Source organism: Aulonocara sp. 'chitande type north' Nkhata Bay, linkage group LG23 (assembly GCF_057382095.1).
Source record: "Aulonocara sp. 'chitande type north' Nkhata Bay isolate Kocher_YH1m ecotype deep benthic linkage group LG23, A_spYH_male_GT1.1, whole genome shotgun sequence".
In the NCBI taxonomy this organism is placed as follows: Eukaryota; Metazoa; Chordata; class Actinopteri; order Cichliformes; family Cichlidae; genus Aulonocara; species Aulonocara sp. 'chitande type north' Nkhata Bay.
In genome coordinates, this window is record NC_141365.1 from 40,059,027 (window position 1) to 40,079,479 (window position 20,453).

Below are 20,453 nucleotides of genomic sequence, written 5' to 3' on the forward strand. Positions count from 1 at the left end.
AGCCTCGCTATTTCATGGATTTTTTTTGTGCTTTTTTTTTTTTTTTTTTTATTACAGCGCATTGTGTTCAGCATCCTGATTGGCTGTAGGCCATTGTCAATCAATCTCCTCCGTGCTGTGTCTCCCGTACAGTACAGAATGCGTTCAGCTTGTCAAATTTACATAAATCTTCGATCGCTAGCAGCGTGACTCTGAAATGCTGTACTGTATGTTTGTAAGTTTTCCCCAACAAACACAACAATGTCAATGAAACGTTTTGCAGCATCAAAAGCAATCGCTGGACTTATTCTTCTACGAAGGTTTGAACTTTGAGAGTGTTTAAACAAGAGAGAAAAGTGTCAAAATGCTCATGCCTTTCTGAGAAAAGTGTATAAAGTGTGTAGTGAGGGGTTTTACAGCCTTAAAACATCTATAATAGTTGGAAAAAAATAAAGCTGGCTACTTCGCAGATTTCACCTATCGCGGGTTATTTTTAGAACGTAATTTCTGCGATAAACGAGGGAACAATGTATTGTTGATTTGTCATGGCACCTACTGGATACTTTAGATACTGCAGACGAAGCGTTTACTCACATCTAACAGAGTGTGGAGGTGCTGGTCCTGGAAGACACTGTGCAGGAAGTCCATATCTTTCTCACTGCAGTCTGTCAATGCATGGATCTCCTCTAGACTGTCCAAAACCTGTGATACTGCCCCTGTACACACACACACACACACACACACACACTTACGTTACACACTCCAAATATACACTCACTCATAATTACACAAACATTCACAAGTACACAAAGCAGTCTCTTCAACACTACACAAAATGCAAACACTGAACATGACACACTACCAGAAACAGGCAAAAACACAAACAAAATAAAAACAACAAATTCCACAAATAACCCAAAAAAAAAAAAAAAGAAAGAAAGAAAAAAGAAAATCACAAACAGTACAAGTGAAAACACTGGAATACACACACACACACACACACACACACACACACATACACACAAACACTCAGAACTATTGAACCCCAAGTACCTGCTGCATCGCCCACACATGCAGCAAAACCAGAGAAACAGCGGTACATGGCATCAATACATCAGAAGAAAGTCAGTTCAAAAAGTTACAGTGTGGATGACGAGGAGCAGCACTCCCAAGGAAAACAAAAAAAACAAAAACGCAGCAGGGAGAGAATTACAATCTGACACACAACGTTATTAAAATTCTTCTCAGGCCGTGTAAACATGAACTGTGTGTGTGTGTGTGTGTGTGTGTGTGTGTGTGTGTGAGAGAGAGAGAAACAAAGTTTAAAAAGGCTCAGAAAGATCACGCCTTAAGTGAAACCACAAAAGTGTCACCAATTTAACTCAGTAACACTTCAGCTCACAGTTTGACAAAGCCTGCGAGGCTAAGACACGACTTCTGTCCTTTATAAAGATAAAGATTACATAAAGATTAAAATTACATCTTAATTTAATAAACAGTTAATTATTCAGACTTGCAGACTTGAGGCGGTTTACTATAAGTGAAGCTTTGTTTTAGAGGAGCTTGAGCCTGTTTTGCTCAGTTATGAAGGAAACCTACAAAAATAAGCCTAAAAAACTAAAGCTGAGCTGAAGAAAATACGCGAAAGACTTTGTTCTAAATATGTGCAATAACTGAGGAACAGAGGGCTGATCGGGAGTTCTGTGATGTATGAAAGATCCAGCAGAGGAGAGTTTAAGCTGTTAAAAACTTCCTCTTTTTTAGCACATTTTAGTGAGAGCTCTTTCTTCAACTTGAAAGAGCTCTCACTATATTATATAAAAATAACCGGTGAGTCATAATGTTATAAAAGGCTAAAGATTTAAAGAAGAGAATACAACACTTCAAAACGTGAGGCCTTTACACACCGGACGTGGTGGACTGGTATGAATATCGCATGTGTTTTAAAAAGTTTTTTTTGGACTCGTATGTTCTCGTTGCAGCTGTTCACACTAATCGCACAATTATGCTCAACAATCTGCAGATCGAGTTCTTTTTTTTCCTGGTTTTTCAAATGTGAACAGACCGATCTGACCAAGCAGAACTTCGAATTTGAACTTTGATTCGAACTCAAATATCGATTGTTTCGATACCAAGTCGGTATCGGATTGATACCAACCGGGTGAGATCGATTCTTTACTTTAAGTTCCGCTCTTGTTTGCAGTGCTGTGGTTTTGGCAAAGACGAAACAGCCAGGTCGCCAGATTCGCCGCTCCTGTGTGAGCGCAGAGCAGGCACCTGTTGCTGACTTAGACGCTTGTTAAGTTGTTTACATATTATTTATATTTTCACCAGTTGTTGTTTTTGTTGTTGAGAATTTTGTCATTTTTGTATTATAGTTTCTCAACAGCACTTGTTTTAATTGGTTTACTGGTTTGCGAGCACTTTTTATTTAAGATTTTTCAAAAAATAAATAAATAAATAAAAAATTGATAATATTCATTTTCTATTTAATTATAAACTATGTCCTAATTATGTCCTGGGTTTAAACTATTTAATAATAAAAAAGGAAACATCACAAAAACACTTAAGGTCATGAAAATTAATTGAAATTTAGCGATTCAATGACGCATCCACCTTATTTATCGAAAAGTATCGCTATAGGCGACACTGGCCCGTATTTACTTGTTGTCGGATCGATACCAAAATATTCAGTATCGCACACCACTACTTCCTTTCCTTGTTTAGAAACATCCATACAAGCTCATCACTGCTTGATGTGGATTTCTTTTCTTTTTTTTTTTTTCCACAAGCTCACGCATGCAAAAGAATTCTGAATTTCATGTTGTTTTTATCGAAACACGCTCGGTGCGTAAAGGCCTGTACACAGCAATTAAAGGCTGATTTATTAGTGCATGAAGACAATGATGTTTAGTTTACAAATGCAGCTAGAAGTAGTCAAAAATGCTATGATAGTGTAATGAGTAATCATTTAAATGGGAACTAGTTTATTCATTTCATATTTTTATTCTTGACCTCTATCAGAGCAGCATCTAAGTTCAAGAATGACCTTTGTGTAAAAAAAGATAAATAAATCTGTCTATCTAGAGCACAATAAGTGCCCTTTAGTTACCAGCATAAATTTGGGAGACAAATTGGTTTACAGGAAGCTGTGAGCACCAGTAAAAAGCAGCTCGCTCTGAAAAGTGGAGATAAAAGATCTTATTGTTAGTCAGGACACTGAGGATGCAAGCATCTTATCGTCTTTACTTTTGTTTTTGCTCACTGTACTCATCAGCACGTCTTAATCTGGTTGTCAAAGCTTCACGTTGCCACAATAATGGAGATGCATGTGTTTCATCTTCACAAGTCAAAAGGAAGCAGTCAGAATAAACACACACCAGAGCAAAATAAGTTCTTTAAAGAGGGGACAGCAGAGGAGACAGAGGGGGCAGAGGCATGGAGGGTTAATACCCACATCATTCAACACATGGGAGAAATGCAACTAGTGATGTCATGGTGATATCACATCCACAATCTATGAGTGTGGAGGGGGTAAGAGGAGGGGGTATACGTACTTTCAGCAGCTAGCAGTCCTAGAGACAGCACAGCAGAAGGAGAAAACAACACCAAAGAAAGAGAAGCTGAGATTAGAGGAGGTTTAAAAGCAACTACGGCTGCAGAGAAGAACTAAAAACAAAACGCAGCTACGGCAGACAGAGAGAATCAGCAAAAGCAGCTAAATCTGGACAAAGTCTGCCGAGCTGCTGCAGGGATCTACAACGCAACACGTCTAGTCGAGCAACATGTCTGAAGCAACACAGCTGCAAAAATAAAACAGTCACCAGGAAGCATGACTGCAGCAGACTGCCAGCCTCAGCACAACGGACATACGAGTCCACGCGGCTGCAGCAGCTGCTTTTACAGCACAAATTCGGGGGAAAAATAAATAATTAAATAAATGAATAAATAAACAAAACAGGTTAATTAGGCTGATCCCGCTGATTAGCTGACACTGAAACGCACTCTGTTTCTATCGTTTAGAACTGGGTCGGGTTTCGTTGTGTTGCTCAGCTCTGGCCGGCACGGCCTGCAGTCTTCTCAACAGCAGAAGTGAAAGTGTAACGCTGAGACAGGGAAGTGAGGCTGCTGTTGGGAAATGTGTTCATTAAACAGGGAAGCTGTGCACCGACAGCTGCTTTTCACAAAGACACCAGAATAGAAACCACGTGAGCACAAACAGAGCTAGAAAGCAATTGTGATCATCTTCTGTTGCGCAACATGCACACACTGAACACTTTTAAAGAGGGTTTCAATAATTTAATCCATCCATTAAAATAACCTTACTGTAATCAACACCATTTCGCTGTCCTTCAGGTTATATTTGAATTAATGCAGCATGCTTTTCACTTCTTTTAGGCTCTTTGTCATGCACACAAACAATCTAATACCTGCGTCTCCCTGTTGCAAACACATTTAGAGGAAAAAGTCTGCCTGACAGTTACCTGAGGAGGTGGGATCGTCTGAGAAATCATGGAGCTCCTCAGGGGGGTCACCATAGTAGGAATTAAACTTGTGGCTGGAAACAGCAGCCAGCACTGCACCCTGGGACAGAGAGTAGGGGGTAACATGGATATTAAGTGAAATATACGTATATAAATAGATGTTATATATAAGAGTTTAAAGTGTTTAAAAGGTTGAGATGAGAGTAAAAATTCTGCCAGCAGCTTAATCTGGGTCATTAGAAACATCTGCACAGAGGGGATGTGGAGAGACTTCCTCTCACACCGAAACCTTTCCTCTTGGAGTCTAATAACACTGCGCTAACCTTCAGCTTCCTCCTGGCGTTGAACTTTCTCAGCTGCTCAACTGTTTCGGGCAGGTGGATCTTGTAGGCATACCTGTCCCTCTCCTGCATTTATTGGGAATCACAGACATAAAGATGAAGGACATTAGCGCTCGCACAGAGACAGTGAACGGATGTGAAAGCAGAGCTGTGGTTCTGAGCAAAAGGAAGTGTGCTTGAGTTAACATCAGTCAGGCCAGTGGTGTAAAGGTGAATTTGAGCTTGCGAAAACATTTACAGCAGGCAACAAATATTCACGCCCGTTTCTGGGTTTTTAAAATAGTAAAGACGATTATGAAAAAAAAAGAGGAAATCAAACAACAATAACCTCCTACAGCTGCAGAGATGTGAAGTGAGAGTATTTTTATTTGCATTCAGTTAATTTGAATGCTAGCAGTATGTGCATGTGTGTGTGAGTGTGTGTCTTGTGATCTTGCCTTCAGCCAGGGGTGGTTGAGAGCCTCATAGACAGTGATTCTCTCAGCAGGGTCAAGCATCAGCATGCGCCTCACCAGGTCCTTGGCGCTCTCAGAGATGTGAGCCCACTGGCGGGGGTTCATCTGAAACCCAGAGAAATATTCAGAAACGCGTGAAGTAGCCAGGATGGCAGCCGAATCTGGCAGTAATTAAAGATCCAAGGACAAATTACACACCATTTAATGCTTCATAAATAAACCCACATCATTTTTCTCCCCACTGTTGTGCAAAATGTTTCAGCAGCTTGATGGAAGATAGCAACGGTGTTGTCCATCACTCTGCACACTGCGACTGCATCTGCTACAGATTAGTGCACCAAACAGGAAACTCATACTGTGCTGAAAGCAGATAATTCATCAGACCTTTATCTTAGTTTTTTTCTGCTGATACAGTCACTTTATTCATCACCTCTCACATTCTTGTTGTGTGAGAGGAAAAGCTGAAGACACCAGGGGGGGAGAGGAAAGGCAGGCCGCAATTTGAAGTTCTGAAGTGATGTGGTAAAAGCACTGCATTCAGTTCCTGTAATCCAAGACCTCAACTTTGTATCTAACATGCACAACAGCACGGTTCAGTCTGAGCCTCAGGGCCAAAGCACAGGCCGTTTTGGCATTTAGCGCCTACCTTGTATTTCCCTTTGATGATAGCCTCAAACAAGCGCTCCTTGGTGCCGTAGAAAGGCAGGCAGCCGGACAGCAGAATGAAGAGGATCACTCCACATCCCCACACATCTACCGGTTTGCCATAAGGCTCCCTTTTCACCACCTCTGGGGCCATGAAGTGGGGCGTGCCCACTCGACCTGAGGAAAGAGATAAATTTCATACACTACGCTGATACACTTTCATGATGAACTTTTTATTATTATTTAAAACACATTTAAACAAGCCCGTCCCGTGCTCTTTTTTTTAGAGCGCTGCTGCTTGGAGAATATCTCACAATCCAATATGAGAGAGTCAGCGAGGATAGCTCAGACAGTTACATGTTGTGATTCATCTAATGAGCATGTCTTTGGACTGTGGGAACAGACTAGGGCTGCTCGAGGAGACCCACATAGACCTGCTTACTCATATCCAAAATACTGCCCGGTCATTTCGCTCAATCCAGCCTAAACCACAACCAGTGAAAACCTGTTTCTAATAACGTGGCAGTTTTTATTAAGTAGGATATTTTTATTGAAACATTACAAAGAAACAAACAAATCTATTACATTTCATTATTATTAAGGTTGTGGACAGAATGTAAGCATGAGTGAGACGTACAGTAAGGGGGGAAAAACCCGACCTTTAAAAGAGACTATGGAGGTGACTGCATACGTAAGCATTAGTCTGCGTGAAGTCTGTTACCTCATTAACAAGTCGGTGCACTTTGCTGTCATTTCTGCATAAATGGTAACCACAGGTGTGGGGGAAGACCTACACTTGTTTCGTGGGCCACCTGTAATCACGGAATGCAAGAAAACCCTTGAAAAGTGTTTCACTGTACCTCCGGCTACTAAACCAGACTCTCCCAGCTGGATCGCCACTCCGAAGCCTCCGAGTTTCACTGGAGCAGAGTTCTCCTTTGAGGCCAGGAGCACACAGTGAGGCTGCACAGGAATGAAAGACACGTGTCAGCACAGTGCAAATGACGACAAGCTAATACTTGGTACAATTAGGGCCCGACTGATGCGGGACAGTCCCAGCAGACTTTAAAAATCACACTGACTTTTTTTAAAATAAAAGAGGCACAAGCACAGACACTGCAGAGCATTGCTTTGCTCTCTGTGCAAGAGTGCAAGATTCCATTATGTTCAAATGGTGGTTAGTGTACCCTGGTTTCACTTGAGCTTGCACAAATCTGACAGTGCGTTCAAAAGGAGATGCACATTTTTTGTCTCACACTTTGTGTGCTACAGAGCTCGGTGTTGACTGACTCCAGCAGTGAGCAATGGAGAACTCTGGAGGTAATTCACAAAGCTGAAGAGACCCTTTTTTAACCCTCCAGTATGCTTTTTAGATTCTGGTTAATTCATTTATTTTAGAAACTTGGCAGGATACAGACAGACACGTACAGCAGGAATCAATAGCAAACATTAATATATATACAAAAACAACAGAAACACACACATTAGAGAACAAGTTGAAAAGTGCCTGGAAGTAGCACAAAGAAAGAGACTGTATGTACTTAGACTAGTGTGAAAAAGGTGACACCGAAGCTTCACCATGTAGTCACACAGGACTAGTACTGCAGGTCAGAGGCAGGTAAGAAAATATTTGCCAAGTGCCGTGATAGCTGCTGCTAAATTACAACGGCTAGTTTATTAAGGAGAAGGACATTAAGCCAACCACGTTCACCGGTAGACTTGTAAAAACTGCTTAATCAAAATTGTTATGACATTTTACTTAATATCTAATTCACTGGACAAATAGTGCGGCGACTCGCCATGACCCAAAGCTTTCTGCGAGGAAAACTAATCAGATGATGTCAGCGGCTGATGAGCAGCGAGGACGGTGTTGCGTGGCATGTTTTCCATCACGGGTTCTGTGTCAGTGGTAATAAAACTGCTTCCCATCACAGTTTCACATATTTGTTCTTTTATAATAGTAAATCCAAGTTGCACACCTAATTTTTTTAAAAGACAACAAATGAAATGATGGGTTTCAGAGATGTGGATGCAAATTGGAAATAAAATTTGTTTAAAATGTTATCAAATGTTTGTTAAATGCAGTATTCCTCTCAGGTACATTCATCTTACTGTCCCTTTTTGTGACAGTAAGAAGACATGCACAACCATAGTGAGTGTGAAAAGTGGTGGGCTCACTTCCTGTCTTCTTATTCTTTGCAAATTTTGTAGGGGGGGTGGAGAGAGAGAGAGTACGAGAGAGACAGCGAGAGAGAGAGAGGGGGCCGAGTACGAGAGAGACAGCGAGAGAGAGACAGCGAGAGAGAGACAGCGAGAGAGAGACAGCGAGAGAGAGACAGCGAGAGAGAGAGAGGGGGCCGTCTCACATCTATGAGAGAGGAGAGGCTATGAAAGAGCTTTCCAGTAAAGACTGAAGACAAGCTGAGCAGAGCAGAAGCGGTGACACAGACAAGCCTGCAGGATAAATTACTTCAGAGGTGAAAACGGCAAAAAGGCGGTGCTCAGCCAGGACTAGTTTCTTTTAACATAAAACAATTAAACTCACCTTTATTCATTTAACAAAAGCTTTAAGAGACTGATAATGGAGCAGCATTAGATGGACGGAGGAAAATACATGCAGGACTACTGTGAGCTCACACTCCTACACATTCACAGCTGTGTTGGATCTTCTATGGAAGGATTATTGATGGTGAGTGTTGCACCTTAATCCAAACATCTGTGTGTACGAGTCAGAGTGACTGTGAGCGCTTTTGCATCTGCAGCGTGCACCCCTTGGCTCCGCTCTAACACCGTGGGACTGGAATTTATGCGTTAAACAGGCATAAAACTTCTGATTAGTCATGACTCCTGCTCCCACCCGTGAAAGCTAAATCACAGTGGAACTTTGAAAAAGCTGCACAGTGTACAGAGCTTTAATTTTGTAAGGTGCCGCACCTTTTTTCAACACAAATTACTATAATTTCCACTTGATGGTGGAAAACTCACAGATCATTACTTGTGTGTGACCTTAATCTACAACCTACGTATTACTCACCTCACTGTGTATTACTCATAAAACACACAATTGCAGTTTCAGTCCGTGCACCTTGTTTTGCTGCACAGCAAGAGCTTCTTTGTATGTCTATTCAGTGAAAATAAGCTGATTTCCCCCCTTTTTTCCCCTTAGGTCCTGATGTTTAAAACTTCTGAGCCACAATGAATACGACTTTCAGGCCGGTACTCCCAACCTCTGCAGTGTTCGACACCTCTCTCCCTATATCCACGTCATCCCTCCCAGGCTACATGTCACCGTCTTCTCTTTCTCCTTTCTCCACCTCAAACTACACAGCTGTCACTTCAACCCCGATGCCTTGCTCATTTAATAATGAAAGCCTCCGTGTTCTGCAGGCGGTGGTCTATTCTCTTTTCTTCATCTTTGGACTCGTGGGTAACCTCTTTGCTTTGTGGGTCTTCCTGTTCCTGCATTCGGGCCGAAACTCAGTGCGGGTGTTCCTCATCAACTGTGCAGTGGCTGATCTGGTCTTCCTGGCATGCCTGCCCTTCAGGGTCTTCTTCCATATTAATGGAAACAAATGGGTACTGGGACCTGTGGCCTGCAAGATGGTGGGAAACCTATTTTACATGAACATGTACATGAGCATATTTCTACTCGGATTCATCAGCCTGGACAGGTACTTGAGGCTGAAGGGGAAGGGCAGAGCACGGAGAGGCCTAAGGCTGAGGCTGTGGGGGCAAAGCAAGCCGTGGAGCTGGGTGGCATGTGGAGTTCTGTGGATTGCATTCCTGGTGGGTACGATTCCCATGATTGCTGCACCAGAGGATAAGGAACACAGCGATAAGTGCTTCCAGTACAAATTGCGACAAAAAGCCTACTGGAAAGCCTACATCAACGCAGGGCTGGTGGTGATGTTCTGGTTCATCTTCATCATCCTCGTGGTTTCCTATGCCAAGATTGCCTCACGGCTGCAGCAGGTGTCACGGGACAAGCCGGACCTACCTAACGCACAGAGATACAGGAGAACTGCAAAGAAGTCCTTCTTTGTCCTCTTTCTCTTCACCATCTGCTTCGGGCCCTACCACGCCTTTCGCCCCTTCTACATCTCCTCCCAATTGAGCTCAAGCCTATCCTGTAATTACATGCAAATCATGGACTGGACCAATGAGGTGATGTTGTTATTCTCAGCCTTTAACAGTTGCTTGGATCCTGTCATGTACTTTCTGTTATCGGGCTCGGTGCGCAAAGCTGCCCTCCAAGCACTCGGACGCAGACTCGGCCACCGGCTTCTCTTCCTGAATGACGTGACATCCAACAGCTCCACCATGGATTTCAGACGGCCGTCTGTCCCTGTGGTTGTACCCAACCTCGGTGTAAACACTCAGTCACTCACCCCCAGAACCAGTATGTGTGTCATCAACTCTAACCTCCGCTGCACAAGAGTGACTACGCTTCCACCTACTGGCCAACAGTGATCACAGGAGGAAAAAAAAAATCGGAGTAAAGCATTTCCATTGACAGCTTCGGTTCTAACAAATTATGCCCCCGTACATGAACCACTGTCAGAGATGGATTTTGAACCAATTTCCATTATTGGTTAAAGACAACAGATTTATGTCTGAAGACGTACTACAGCATCAGCCATGTCTTTAAAAATTTACATTTACAAGACTAATGATGATATGAAATGTGTGTGTGTGAGTGAATGTCAAGAATTTTCAGTATTAAAAAAAAAGTTTTATGGAGAAAAAATAAATTGCTGTAGACTTTAATAGAGAACTAACTTTTCTCTTTTCACACTCTTTCAGCACAGAGCACATTATATTGGCATACCTATACTGTTATAGTGGTGGATCCTCTAACAACAACCAGTGTTTCAAACAATGAGGTCAGAGTATGTAGGAGCTCAGGTTTCCTATTGCGTTAAATGCTTTGACTGTGGATCTTAACTCTGGATCCAGTGAAAGAAAAACTAATATAATTTTATTTATTAAGTGTGAATCATGCAGATTAATCGCAGTGAGTCTGCTCATGTAAGATAATCGTTTATTTACCCCAAATTTGTTTTAATTTTGAAGAAAAAAAAGTGGCTGGAATGGACAATAACCTATTTCGTCCTTTAAGCCTTTTGCTTTGCTTGAGCTCAATAGTCTGCTCTTACAAGAAGCAAACGAAAGCCAGCTTTGACCCACCATGATGATCAGCGCTTGCACTGGTTCTGCTGCTGACAGCTTTGAGCCCTGTGTGGTCAAATGGCTCAGATGGGATCAAGGGCCTGGTTCAGCACTGCTCCATATGGTCTAGTAGTGTCGGACACCTGTGTTTGAGGGTTAATCCTGTTGGAAATACTGGGGGATTCTGATTTTGCTCTAGGAATGCCTAATAAATCCACACAGTTGATTTATTTACAGCCGTAGATCCCCAAGTATTTACGTAAATATATTTCTAAAGGTGACATCTGGTCAAAACTTCATATTAATAGCACATTTAGAAATGTATTTACTCACAACTTTACTAAAATTGGTGTTCAATATTTATTTTACCGCTGTATGCTACAGCTAACACTGACGCTTGCTGAGGTGTTGGTTTGCCTAAAGGAAAAAAAAAAGAGACCTCATGGTGGTTTATTCTAAAAACCACAGAGTAACTAAACTTAATATTAAAAGCGGATATCAAGGGAAACTTTCGGGTAAAGCGTGGGTCGCTTTTAGCATTTGCCTTCCCACAAGCAGTGAAGACAGCATCTTCACAGGAAGGCAGTAACACTGTGCAGTATACACTTCTGGTGTGATAAATATATTTAATAGGTTGTCCTTTGCGAGTCATGGAACATGTTCTGTGGTTTCACTAGCTTGACTGCACGAAAGCTCACCTTTACATCACGGTGAATCACATTGTTGTCATGGCAGTATCGAAGCGCCTCCAGAATCTGCCTCATGTAGTGGCTGGAGGGACAGAAAGCAGAAACAGAAGGGGGGGGGGCATCATTTAGAGCGTGCACAGAGATGTTGTGTATTTCAGGCTTTAATAATATTTGAAAATGTGAAGCCCACACTTCACAGACTGTGTCCCCTACCTGGCCACTGCTTCGCTGTACACAAACCCAGCATCAGCTCGCTTCACGATTTCAAAACACAGGTCTGCACCGTCCATACTAGAAAAAAGGAAGAAAGGTTTAGGGTGGGTATGAAATGATCTGTTTAGTAATGAGTCAGCTGAGAACTCTTTATTAGTATAGATTTGGTTTAGATTCAGGCTACATTTGAATCATTTCAATAATCAGATGAAAGACAAAAAAAATAACAGCCGATACAATAAATTATTTTTCCTTCAAACACTTCTCATGTATAGTGCTGTAAAAAGTATTTGCCTCCTCCCGGATTTCTTTTTTGCATATTTGTCACACTTGAATGTTTCAGCTCATCAAACAAATTTTAATATTAGCCAAAGATAACCCAAGTAAATCCAGAATGCAGTTGGCCCTGTGTGAGAAAGGAAAGGAATTTTGGCCCACTCTTCTTTATAGAAGTGTTTTAATTCAGCCACACTGGAGGGTTTTCAAGCATGAACAGGCTGTTTAAGGTCATGCCATCAGATTTAAGTCTGGACTTTGCCAAGGCCACTCCAAAACCTTTGTTTTTTATCTTCAAATAAGCTAATCAGAGGTGGACTAGCTGCTGTGTTTTGGATCTGTTTCATCATAATTAAAAGCGCTCGAGCTTCACGACATGAACTGATGGTCGTACGTTCTCCTTCAGGATTTTGCAGTAGAGAGCAGAATTCATGGTTCCATCAATCACAGCAGCAAAACAGCCCGAGAGCATCACACTACCACCACCATGTTTGCCTGTTGCTATGATGATCTTTTTATAAAATGTTGTTAGTTGTACATCAGATGTAACAGGACTCAAACCTTGTGTTTTTTAGATGTTATTCTGGGGTCTTTAGTGACCTCCTTGATGAGTGGTGCACTCTTGGAGTCATTCTGGTAGGCTAGCGTCTCATTCCATTTATGGATAATGGCTGTCATTGTGGTTCGCTGGAGGCCCAAAGCCTAAGAAGTGGCTTTTGTAACCCTTTCCAGATTGATAAATGTCAGTGACTTTGTGTCTCAGCCGTGTCTTTAGATCGTTGAATGATGCTTTTTGAGAGATTTTTTTAAACCCTACTTCATTTTGTCAGACAAGTTCTATTTAAGTGATTTCTGGCAGTAATCAGGTCTTGGTGTGAGTACTGAAACTGAATTACAAAAACATAGTTAATCACAGTTAATTCATGATTTAACAAGGAAGGAAATTACTTTTCCACAGGGGCCCAAGTAGGTTTACATAGCTTTTCTTCCCCCCCCCCCTTAAATTAAATTATTTGTTTGAAACATGCAAGTGTTAAAAGATGCAAAAATGTAAGAAATCAGGAACTGTACACTATTATACTTATGATTACATATTGCGCTGGCCTAGCGATATCTTCAAATATCACACTTTTTTTTTTTTCCTTTTTCTCGTCAAAGAGACCAAGAAGTCTGAAACCACAAAAACAAGGGGGTGTGAAATTACCAGTAACAGCCATCTGCCTAGTGCTGATAAAATTAGTTGGTAACTGTTTGCCTAGTGCGGTGTTGACGGTAGTTTATAAGAGAAAAGCTGCCATACATAAAACATACAAAATCCAAACCTAAAATTGGATGGGAATGTGAACTGTGTGCGCGACACACTTACAATTCAAAGACCATGTAGAGCATGCCATCGGAGCTGTAAGTCTCCAGCAGCTCCACGATGTGGGGGTGTTTCAGCATGTGGCAGATGCTCGCCTCTCGCTTCAGATCTGTGAGAAAGAAATTCAACATGGGCTATGGTGAGACACATCGAACACTTTGGATTTCATCCAGTCTAATTATACTTCCAGGTTGTGAGGTAAAGTGCTAATATTTAAATGTATGCCAAGAGTCGTGTTACTGCTTCGTAGACTTTAAAGTACACCTAAAATGCTTTTCCTTATTTTCTGACATCTATTTACAGCTCCAGTGCTGGATGTCTATACTTAAAATGGAAAAAGTTTCAAATGAAGCTGACAGCATATATGCAAGTGAGTCTTCAGACTGCTCTAAAAGGTCTTTTCCCCCCGGCTCTTAGCTCTAGGTGATGTCAGTGGGAGTGGATTGGATCCCCAATATCATCATCTCATGCACAAGGTTCAGCTTGTGAGCACGGCAGCCCGCCCACAGACCTTCTGTTTGTGAGACGCATCCAATTAAAGGGAGGAGAGGAAAGCTAAAAGAGCTAAAACAGGTTGACTGAGGAGCTGCAGGATAAAAGGAAAAAAAGTTTATTTTCAACTGAATCAGGCGAAGCTGCCCTGTTAAGAGTCCAACAATTTAAACACAGAGTTGGAAATGAGCATACAAAGTTTGCTTATACAAAAACTGAAGCTTTTCATTCAGGTATTGCAAACTTTCAATATCAGATTAGCTTTTATTGTGTCCTGGGAGAAATTTACCTTGGACAAGCGAGGGAAACACATCATGTAAGATAACAGACAGATGCAAACATTAGTTTACAATTTTACCAATTATGGCACTAAATAAATTATACCTATTTCATTTACAATTTGGTATCCTGAACCTTTTTCATGAGGGCATTATAAAGCATGTGATTTTTGGTCCTAGTAACGTTCAAGTCCTGCTTTATCAGTGATATCTGAAGGGAAGATGAGGGGAGTATCCCGACTACCTTTCCGCCTACTGATGGACTTTATGCACTCAGTACTATAGGATAAATTTTCCTTCAACCTAAAGGTTTGCATTGTGAAACACATCTCCCTCTATACTATACTCACCCTATAAAACATTTAGATCCTTTATGTTTAAATGCAGTAAACGACAGAGAAACATAGAAATACCTGACTGCTCTTTTCATACCTCAGCAGACTGCCTGCCACATGACTAACTCAACACTAGGGGGAGCTGCAGAGCATTTAATTTGCCAGGCATCCTCTTCTTGATATATAGACTACAGACTAACTGATCAACAAGCTGGTCTCTACCAGAAAGAATGCACATTTGGATCACTGTCATCAACATCATGACTAATACAGATCTGCAGAAACAATTGCAACATGACTGTGGGGATTTCTTATGTTTTGACTGCCTGGATGGAAAACACGCCTACGATTAGAGGACAGACTTCTCTCTTGTGAGAAGAGCAAAGACACGTTGTCTAATAGACTGACAGACAACTGGCAGGACATGAGGTAACGACAGAGATGCAGACTGCTGAGGCGAGCTGACAGACATAATGTGCTGCTGTTGGGCTTCTCAGTCCATAAAAAGCTCATTTACACACTCCGCTCCCCATCTGTAAGTCTACTGATCTTTGTGTGTGTGAGTGTGTGCTCTCTTTGTGTCGTGACCACTATCATTATGCAATACAGAGAACCGACAGAGTCCCCACTACAGAGCCCCCTATTCTGCTCTCCCTTTGCTTCCATCATTTCCTCCTTCTCGCCCTTTTCACACCGATCTCTTGCCCGTCTCATCGAGTAGCAATTCTTGAACTTAACAATGCTGCCCACTGTCCAACGAGGAAACGGCTGATGGAGCCAGAGAGGCCTGGAACGCTCTGAATGAAGCTGATGCCGTCCACTGGGCCTTTTCCAAAGCAGGCCTCGCTTAGCCTTTGTCATGTCATGCTAATAAATTGCACTTTGAAGACTGCAGGACCATGTTGCCACACCATCTCCTGATATTCTAACTATCATATAAAACTAATGTACAGAAATCACACTAAGAAGTCATTTAGGCTTTCCCATTCGCCAAGTGTTACTTTGTCTTCACTTCTGATAAATGACTTTTTCAATATTTAACATGTCTAACAAATAATACTGCAAATTGAACTACTGTATTTCCCCCCCAACAATTCAATACCTGTAAGTTTTTATGGTCATTGCGAGCCATCTACATCTGTCTTTTACTCAATACTCCAGACTCTTAATTATCGTATTCATCTTTTATTCATTCCACCTCTCTCACGTGTTTCGCACAGAAATACATTTGTATAGAAATCCAAATATTTGTTGCGTTAGCTCGAAGCTCAGCCCAGCCTGCAGCTCTGTCTCCTTTTCACTCGGATTTATGCTGACACGGAGTCTTTCTTAATAAGCTAAGGTATGTGGTCTCATGAAATCACTCTGGCTGCACTCCAGTTTTTCACATTGCCACTCCGAGTGGCCGACTTGCAGATTAAAAAAAGTTTTTAAAAAATGCTTAGGTTTACCAAATTTAAGGTGAAACTTTTACTGTGATCGACTCTTTGGGGGCTCACCTTAGCCTGACTGGTTTTCTTGTAGGGCGCTTGGTCCCATGATCCAAACAAATGTTTATGTAATTTGTTTTATATGGTAACCCACATAGACAAACAGGCAAATGTATAACCCTCATCCTCACACTGATAACAACTGATAATCACCAGGTCTGTAAAAGCCTGAACATTTATAGCAACGCAATGATCAATTAACTAATTAACTGAGTGACAAAATTACTCTGCAAAGCTTGAATAATGAATTAACAGTTCAAGTCTAATTAAGCAAAAACACCAGAAAACTCTGGAATTGTATAACATTTGACAGACTGCATGATTTAAAAAAAAAAAAGAAAAAAAAAAAAGTTAGTATGTGCGCCCATGAAAAACATCAAATCTTTTCTATCAGTGCTTTATACCTGATTCTGCTACTGTGTTGTTTGCTGCCATTTATTGCAAACAAGGTATGTTGGCATTTTAACAATTTCTTTATTTAACAATATTATTTTTTATTTATTTTTATGCTGGTCCTCCGCTCACACACTGCTGTGGGACGCATACCATTCTCCAACAGTCAAACATCAGGACTGCAGGCAGGCCTTTCCATCCTCTCCACTCCCAAATCCCAAATCCTGGAAGCAATCTCTGTTAAACCCCGCTCTGTGAGGGTGAGCGTTGTCATCTTAGAGGAAAGACCAGATTTGTTTTTTTCATGGGCGCAACCCACAAACTCAACTCTGCTGCTCAACCCACAAATGTGTTTTTCTTACAGATGCAGCACCATTTAAGGCCAAACAAACAGGCTTTCCAATGGTACGGCACCTTTTAACAGAATAAAAAAAGGACAATTATCACGCAGCCTTCTGAATGTGCTTTAAATGATTTTATACTCTGAAGCTGTTTTAAATTGTTATTGATACCGACGTCTATCTAACAGTATTAACCACCCACAGCCCTTAAAACCCTCCCCTCAATATCTGCTACGGATTCGATCTCTTGCTGCCTAGCACAGTAAATCCCCACATTTGTGAAATGAGCTGCTCTCTGTTTATCGCAATATGAAAAAGCATACAATGTAATATTGTTGGCATTCCTAGAAATGCATCATGTGACACGAGAGCCTCTGTAACAAGTCATGCGCCAAAGCCCCAACCTTTAACGTATTGGAAGAATTCGACATCCCTATCATCACATTTGGAAGTCTGTTCATTTTTGTGCCATTCCTGGTGAAAGCGACCACATGGTGAAGCATGTGTGAAGTGACTCAAGAGATTTAAAAAATAAAAAAGATGCTTTGAAATATTTCTGAGGTAAGAGAAACTCTTAAATGTGGGTGGTTTATGTTTTCAGATGAATACAATTAGCACAAAAATAACCTGGGTGTAAGTTCTGGTTTGGGAAACCTTGGTGTAACACTCCGATTTTTCCTCTGTCTCCTCCCTCGGGTCATTTCCTTTTCCTGCTGTTATTGGCTGCCAGAATAATCTCTGGCTGGGGCATCACAGATGGCCCATAGTGAATGCCAATACTACCACCAACACACACACACCTGTGATTTTTGTCTCAATCCCTCACTCCCCACCCTGACACACACACACACACACACACACACACACACACACACACACACACACACACACACACACACACACACACACACACACACACAGCATGACAAAACCCAAACCCACATGGTGAGACAAGGCATGCATGGAGCATCTCACAAAATGTGAGCCTATCACACCCTAAACCAACACACGACACATGCAGTTCCAAGATATTACTCATCTGGGTGCAGTGTATGCAACATTATGGCCTGTTTATTTATGTGTGAGAGGCCATTATGCACTCTGTGAGTGCCACAGTGTTTGATGTGTGAGCCAACCTCCATTTGCAGTTTAATCCCAATATTTGTTTTAACCCACAAGAACATGGGGGGTCCCATAACACAGAACACAGCTCTTCTAGGTCTGTTAAAGAGTGCGGTTCCTTGAATAATCTCTATAGCGACGCTCTCTTGCCCTGGTTATGTTAACCCCTTCCATCTGGTGCCTTAAGTGAAAAACCAGCACACGTGACCTGCCAGCCCCAGATCAATCCAGGTCTGCTGTGCTTCTCACCTTCTGTGCTGAGGCCAGGGCTGGAGGTAAAGCTGGCCACATCAACAATCTTTACAGCAAACTGCTGGCCGGTGTCCCTGTTGATGCAGCGCCTCACCACGCTGAAGGGACCCCTGCAATACAAAAAGGTTTAAAGTTAGTCACAGATACCTACAGACACAAACACAAGCGTCTGCATGCGTTTCTTTCATTCACTTCATGACTCCTGAGTTCAGTGAGCGCCTGCCATAAAACTATGTACACATAATGATGGGCACACACTAGTCTTGGGCAGTGGGCAGACATAGTGTTGTTTCTGGGAATATTCTGGATTTACAGTGGGTGGTTAGCTACGCTTCGTAGTCTCCATGCTCGTGCCAGTGGGAATTACAGAGCGGTGTGGTGCAGCGCAGCTGTAAAAGCTAAAATAAAAGCTTTATTATAGAGACCTGTGCTAGGGAGACCTACCCTACACAGTTTATTTTGGGGGAAAGGAGGTGGCAGATATTGCAAATTTGTGTTTCCTCTTATAGCTGCTTTGGAGCTTGACATGTGCAGTAAGACAAGATTTCCTGATTTGAACAGCATTTCTTGAGATTTTCAATTTAATATGAAAAAAGCAGTCAAATAAATAAATAATATGCGGGGCAAAATTTAGATTTCAAATGACAAATTTGTTCACTCAACAATCTGCCTACATACGCGTTAAGCCTCTACAGAATTATCAGCAAACTAATGCTGAGAAATTCATATCCTGCATGACCTTTCTAGTGGTATGCGTGGTAGCACACAAGTTAAAGTGTACACCTGATAACTTCTCAGTCAAAAGTGCTCAAATTAATCAAGTACTGATATAGCGAGGACAAGAACGAGAAGGAGAAACAAAACACACTTTTTCAAGGGGTTTAAATAGCTTATTAAGAGGAACCTGTATAAAGAGCCTACTCTTCTTTCTCATGGTTTAATCACAATATAAAATAAATATAAGATTATAATGAACCAACAGTTTGAAAGAATTTGAAAATACATGCATGCCACATACAGCTGCCTCTAATAAGTAAGCATAACACAAGCAGCTCTCCAAATGCTGCAAGTTCTGCTCAAAGTGGCCTCTTCAGCAAGCAGCGGCTCTCAAAGAAACGACACTGCTAGCTCCTGCCACGCTGTGAAGTTTATTTGATGTTTAATTGAGAGTGGAAGAAGAGAAGGATCACTAAATGATATCCAAAACTATCCCAACAGCAGACCACCCTGACTAAAGGGAGATATGAGACAGGAACTTTCAAAGTAAAAGCACGTTAATTTACCAGTTGTGAAATGAATCACAGCATTGCTGGACGGAACAAACAAACTGCTCTATGTACTTGGCTGGCCAGGTTTTCTTTTTTGTTTTGTTTTTTAATAAGATGCTATGTAAACAACAAAACATAGATAATCTATTACTTTTGCAATCCAGATTACAACCTGTCTTAAGGAAAAGAAGAAAAAAAATCTTTGCTGTAGGAATGTACTCGAGATGTTGCAGTTCATTTCGAGATAAGCTACTTCACATTTATAGAAATTGTAAGGATTTGAATATTATAAAAATGATTCCCAAAGCTATACATATGCTGATAATCCTGGTACCCTAGGCAGCTTATATAGTAATTTCATCCACATTGATCAACACATGTAGGAGAAGTTGGGGAACAGATCATTATAATAATAGGTTTTAAAAAAATAATTAAAAATTAAAACCTTAAGTATTTGAACAATTACATCATTTCTGTCATTTTGCTTCCACCATCACAACACACACTGCTTTTATAGTGTGTACACATTGGTGTAACCCTAGACACCTGTCGGCTTTCCTGATGAGATCATACGAGCAGCAGGTTACGTTCGTGTAGGAACTGGAACATTTTGTGTAAAAACAGACACTGAAAGTAAAGACATGCATATTTTCTGTCTCCGGGCCCACTGAGAGTTACAGACGCACACATACCCCCGCTGTGGTACAGCTGTCTCTACATCTTCCGGGTCTGCAATCCTCAGTGGTGGAAACAGTTCTGCTCACTCACACACTCTTACACACACATCCACAGCAACACCTATCTGATGAAGCCCTGATTGGTAGCTGTTACCAGGTACTGCTTTAGCTGAATCAGTGAATGAAGTTGC

The 20,453-nt window shown here is 41.5% G+C and overlaps 2 protein-coding genes across 14 annotated transcripts in view; one reads left to right on the forward strand and one right to left on the reverse strand.

Moving 5' to 3' along the window:
* Positions 1–20,453, reverse strand: part of LOC147302401 (peripheral plasma membrane protein CASK-like) — a 50,757-nt gene that overhangs the window by 13,724 nt on the left and 16,580 nt on the right. For 7 of the 13 annotated variants that reach the window (XM_086283992.1, XM_086283993.1, XM_086283989.1 and 4 more), the window contains exons 2-12: positions 18,315–18,427; positions 13,618–13,723; positions 11,976–12,053; positions 11,772–11,844; positions 6,765–6,867; positions 5,906–6,081; positions 5,242–5,364; positions 4,787–4,870; positions 4,464–4,563; positions 3,537–3,554; positions 574–698 (exon numbers count right to left, since the gene is read on the reverse strand). In XM_086283992.1, the coding sequence (XP_086140118.1) occupies positions 574–698; positions 3,537–3,554; positions 4,464–4,563; positions 4,787–4,870; positions 5,242–5,364; positions 5,906–6,081; positions 6,765–6,867; positions 11,772–11,844; positions 11,976–12,053; positions 13,618–13,723; positions 18,315–18,427 (1,099 nt within the window). The remainder of the gene's footprint in view (positions 1–573; positions 699–3,536; positions 3,555–4,463; positions 4,564–4,786; positions 4,871–5,241; positions 5,365–5,905; positions 6,082–6,764; positions 6,868–11,771; positions 11,845–11,975; positions 12,054–13,617; positions 13,724–18,314; positions 18,428–20,453) is intronic. The other 6 variants (XM_086283997.1, XM_086283988.1, XM_086283995.1 and 3 more) reach the window with 2 other exon arrangements.
* LOC147302402 (putative G protein-coupled receptor 34) lies at positions 8,324–10,641 on the forward strand. Its single transcript, XM_086284000.1, has 2 exons — positions 8,324–8,593; positions 9,071–10,641. Exon 2 carries the CDS (start codon positions 9,100–9,102, stop codon positions 10,372–10,374), a length of 1,275 nt encoding a protein of 424 aa, XP_086140126.1. The 5' UTR covers positions 8,324–8,593; positions 9,071–9,099; the 3' UTR covers positions 10,375–10,641.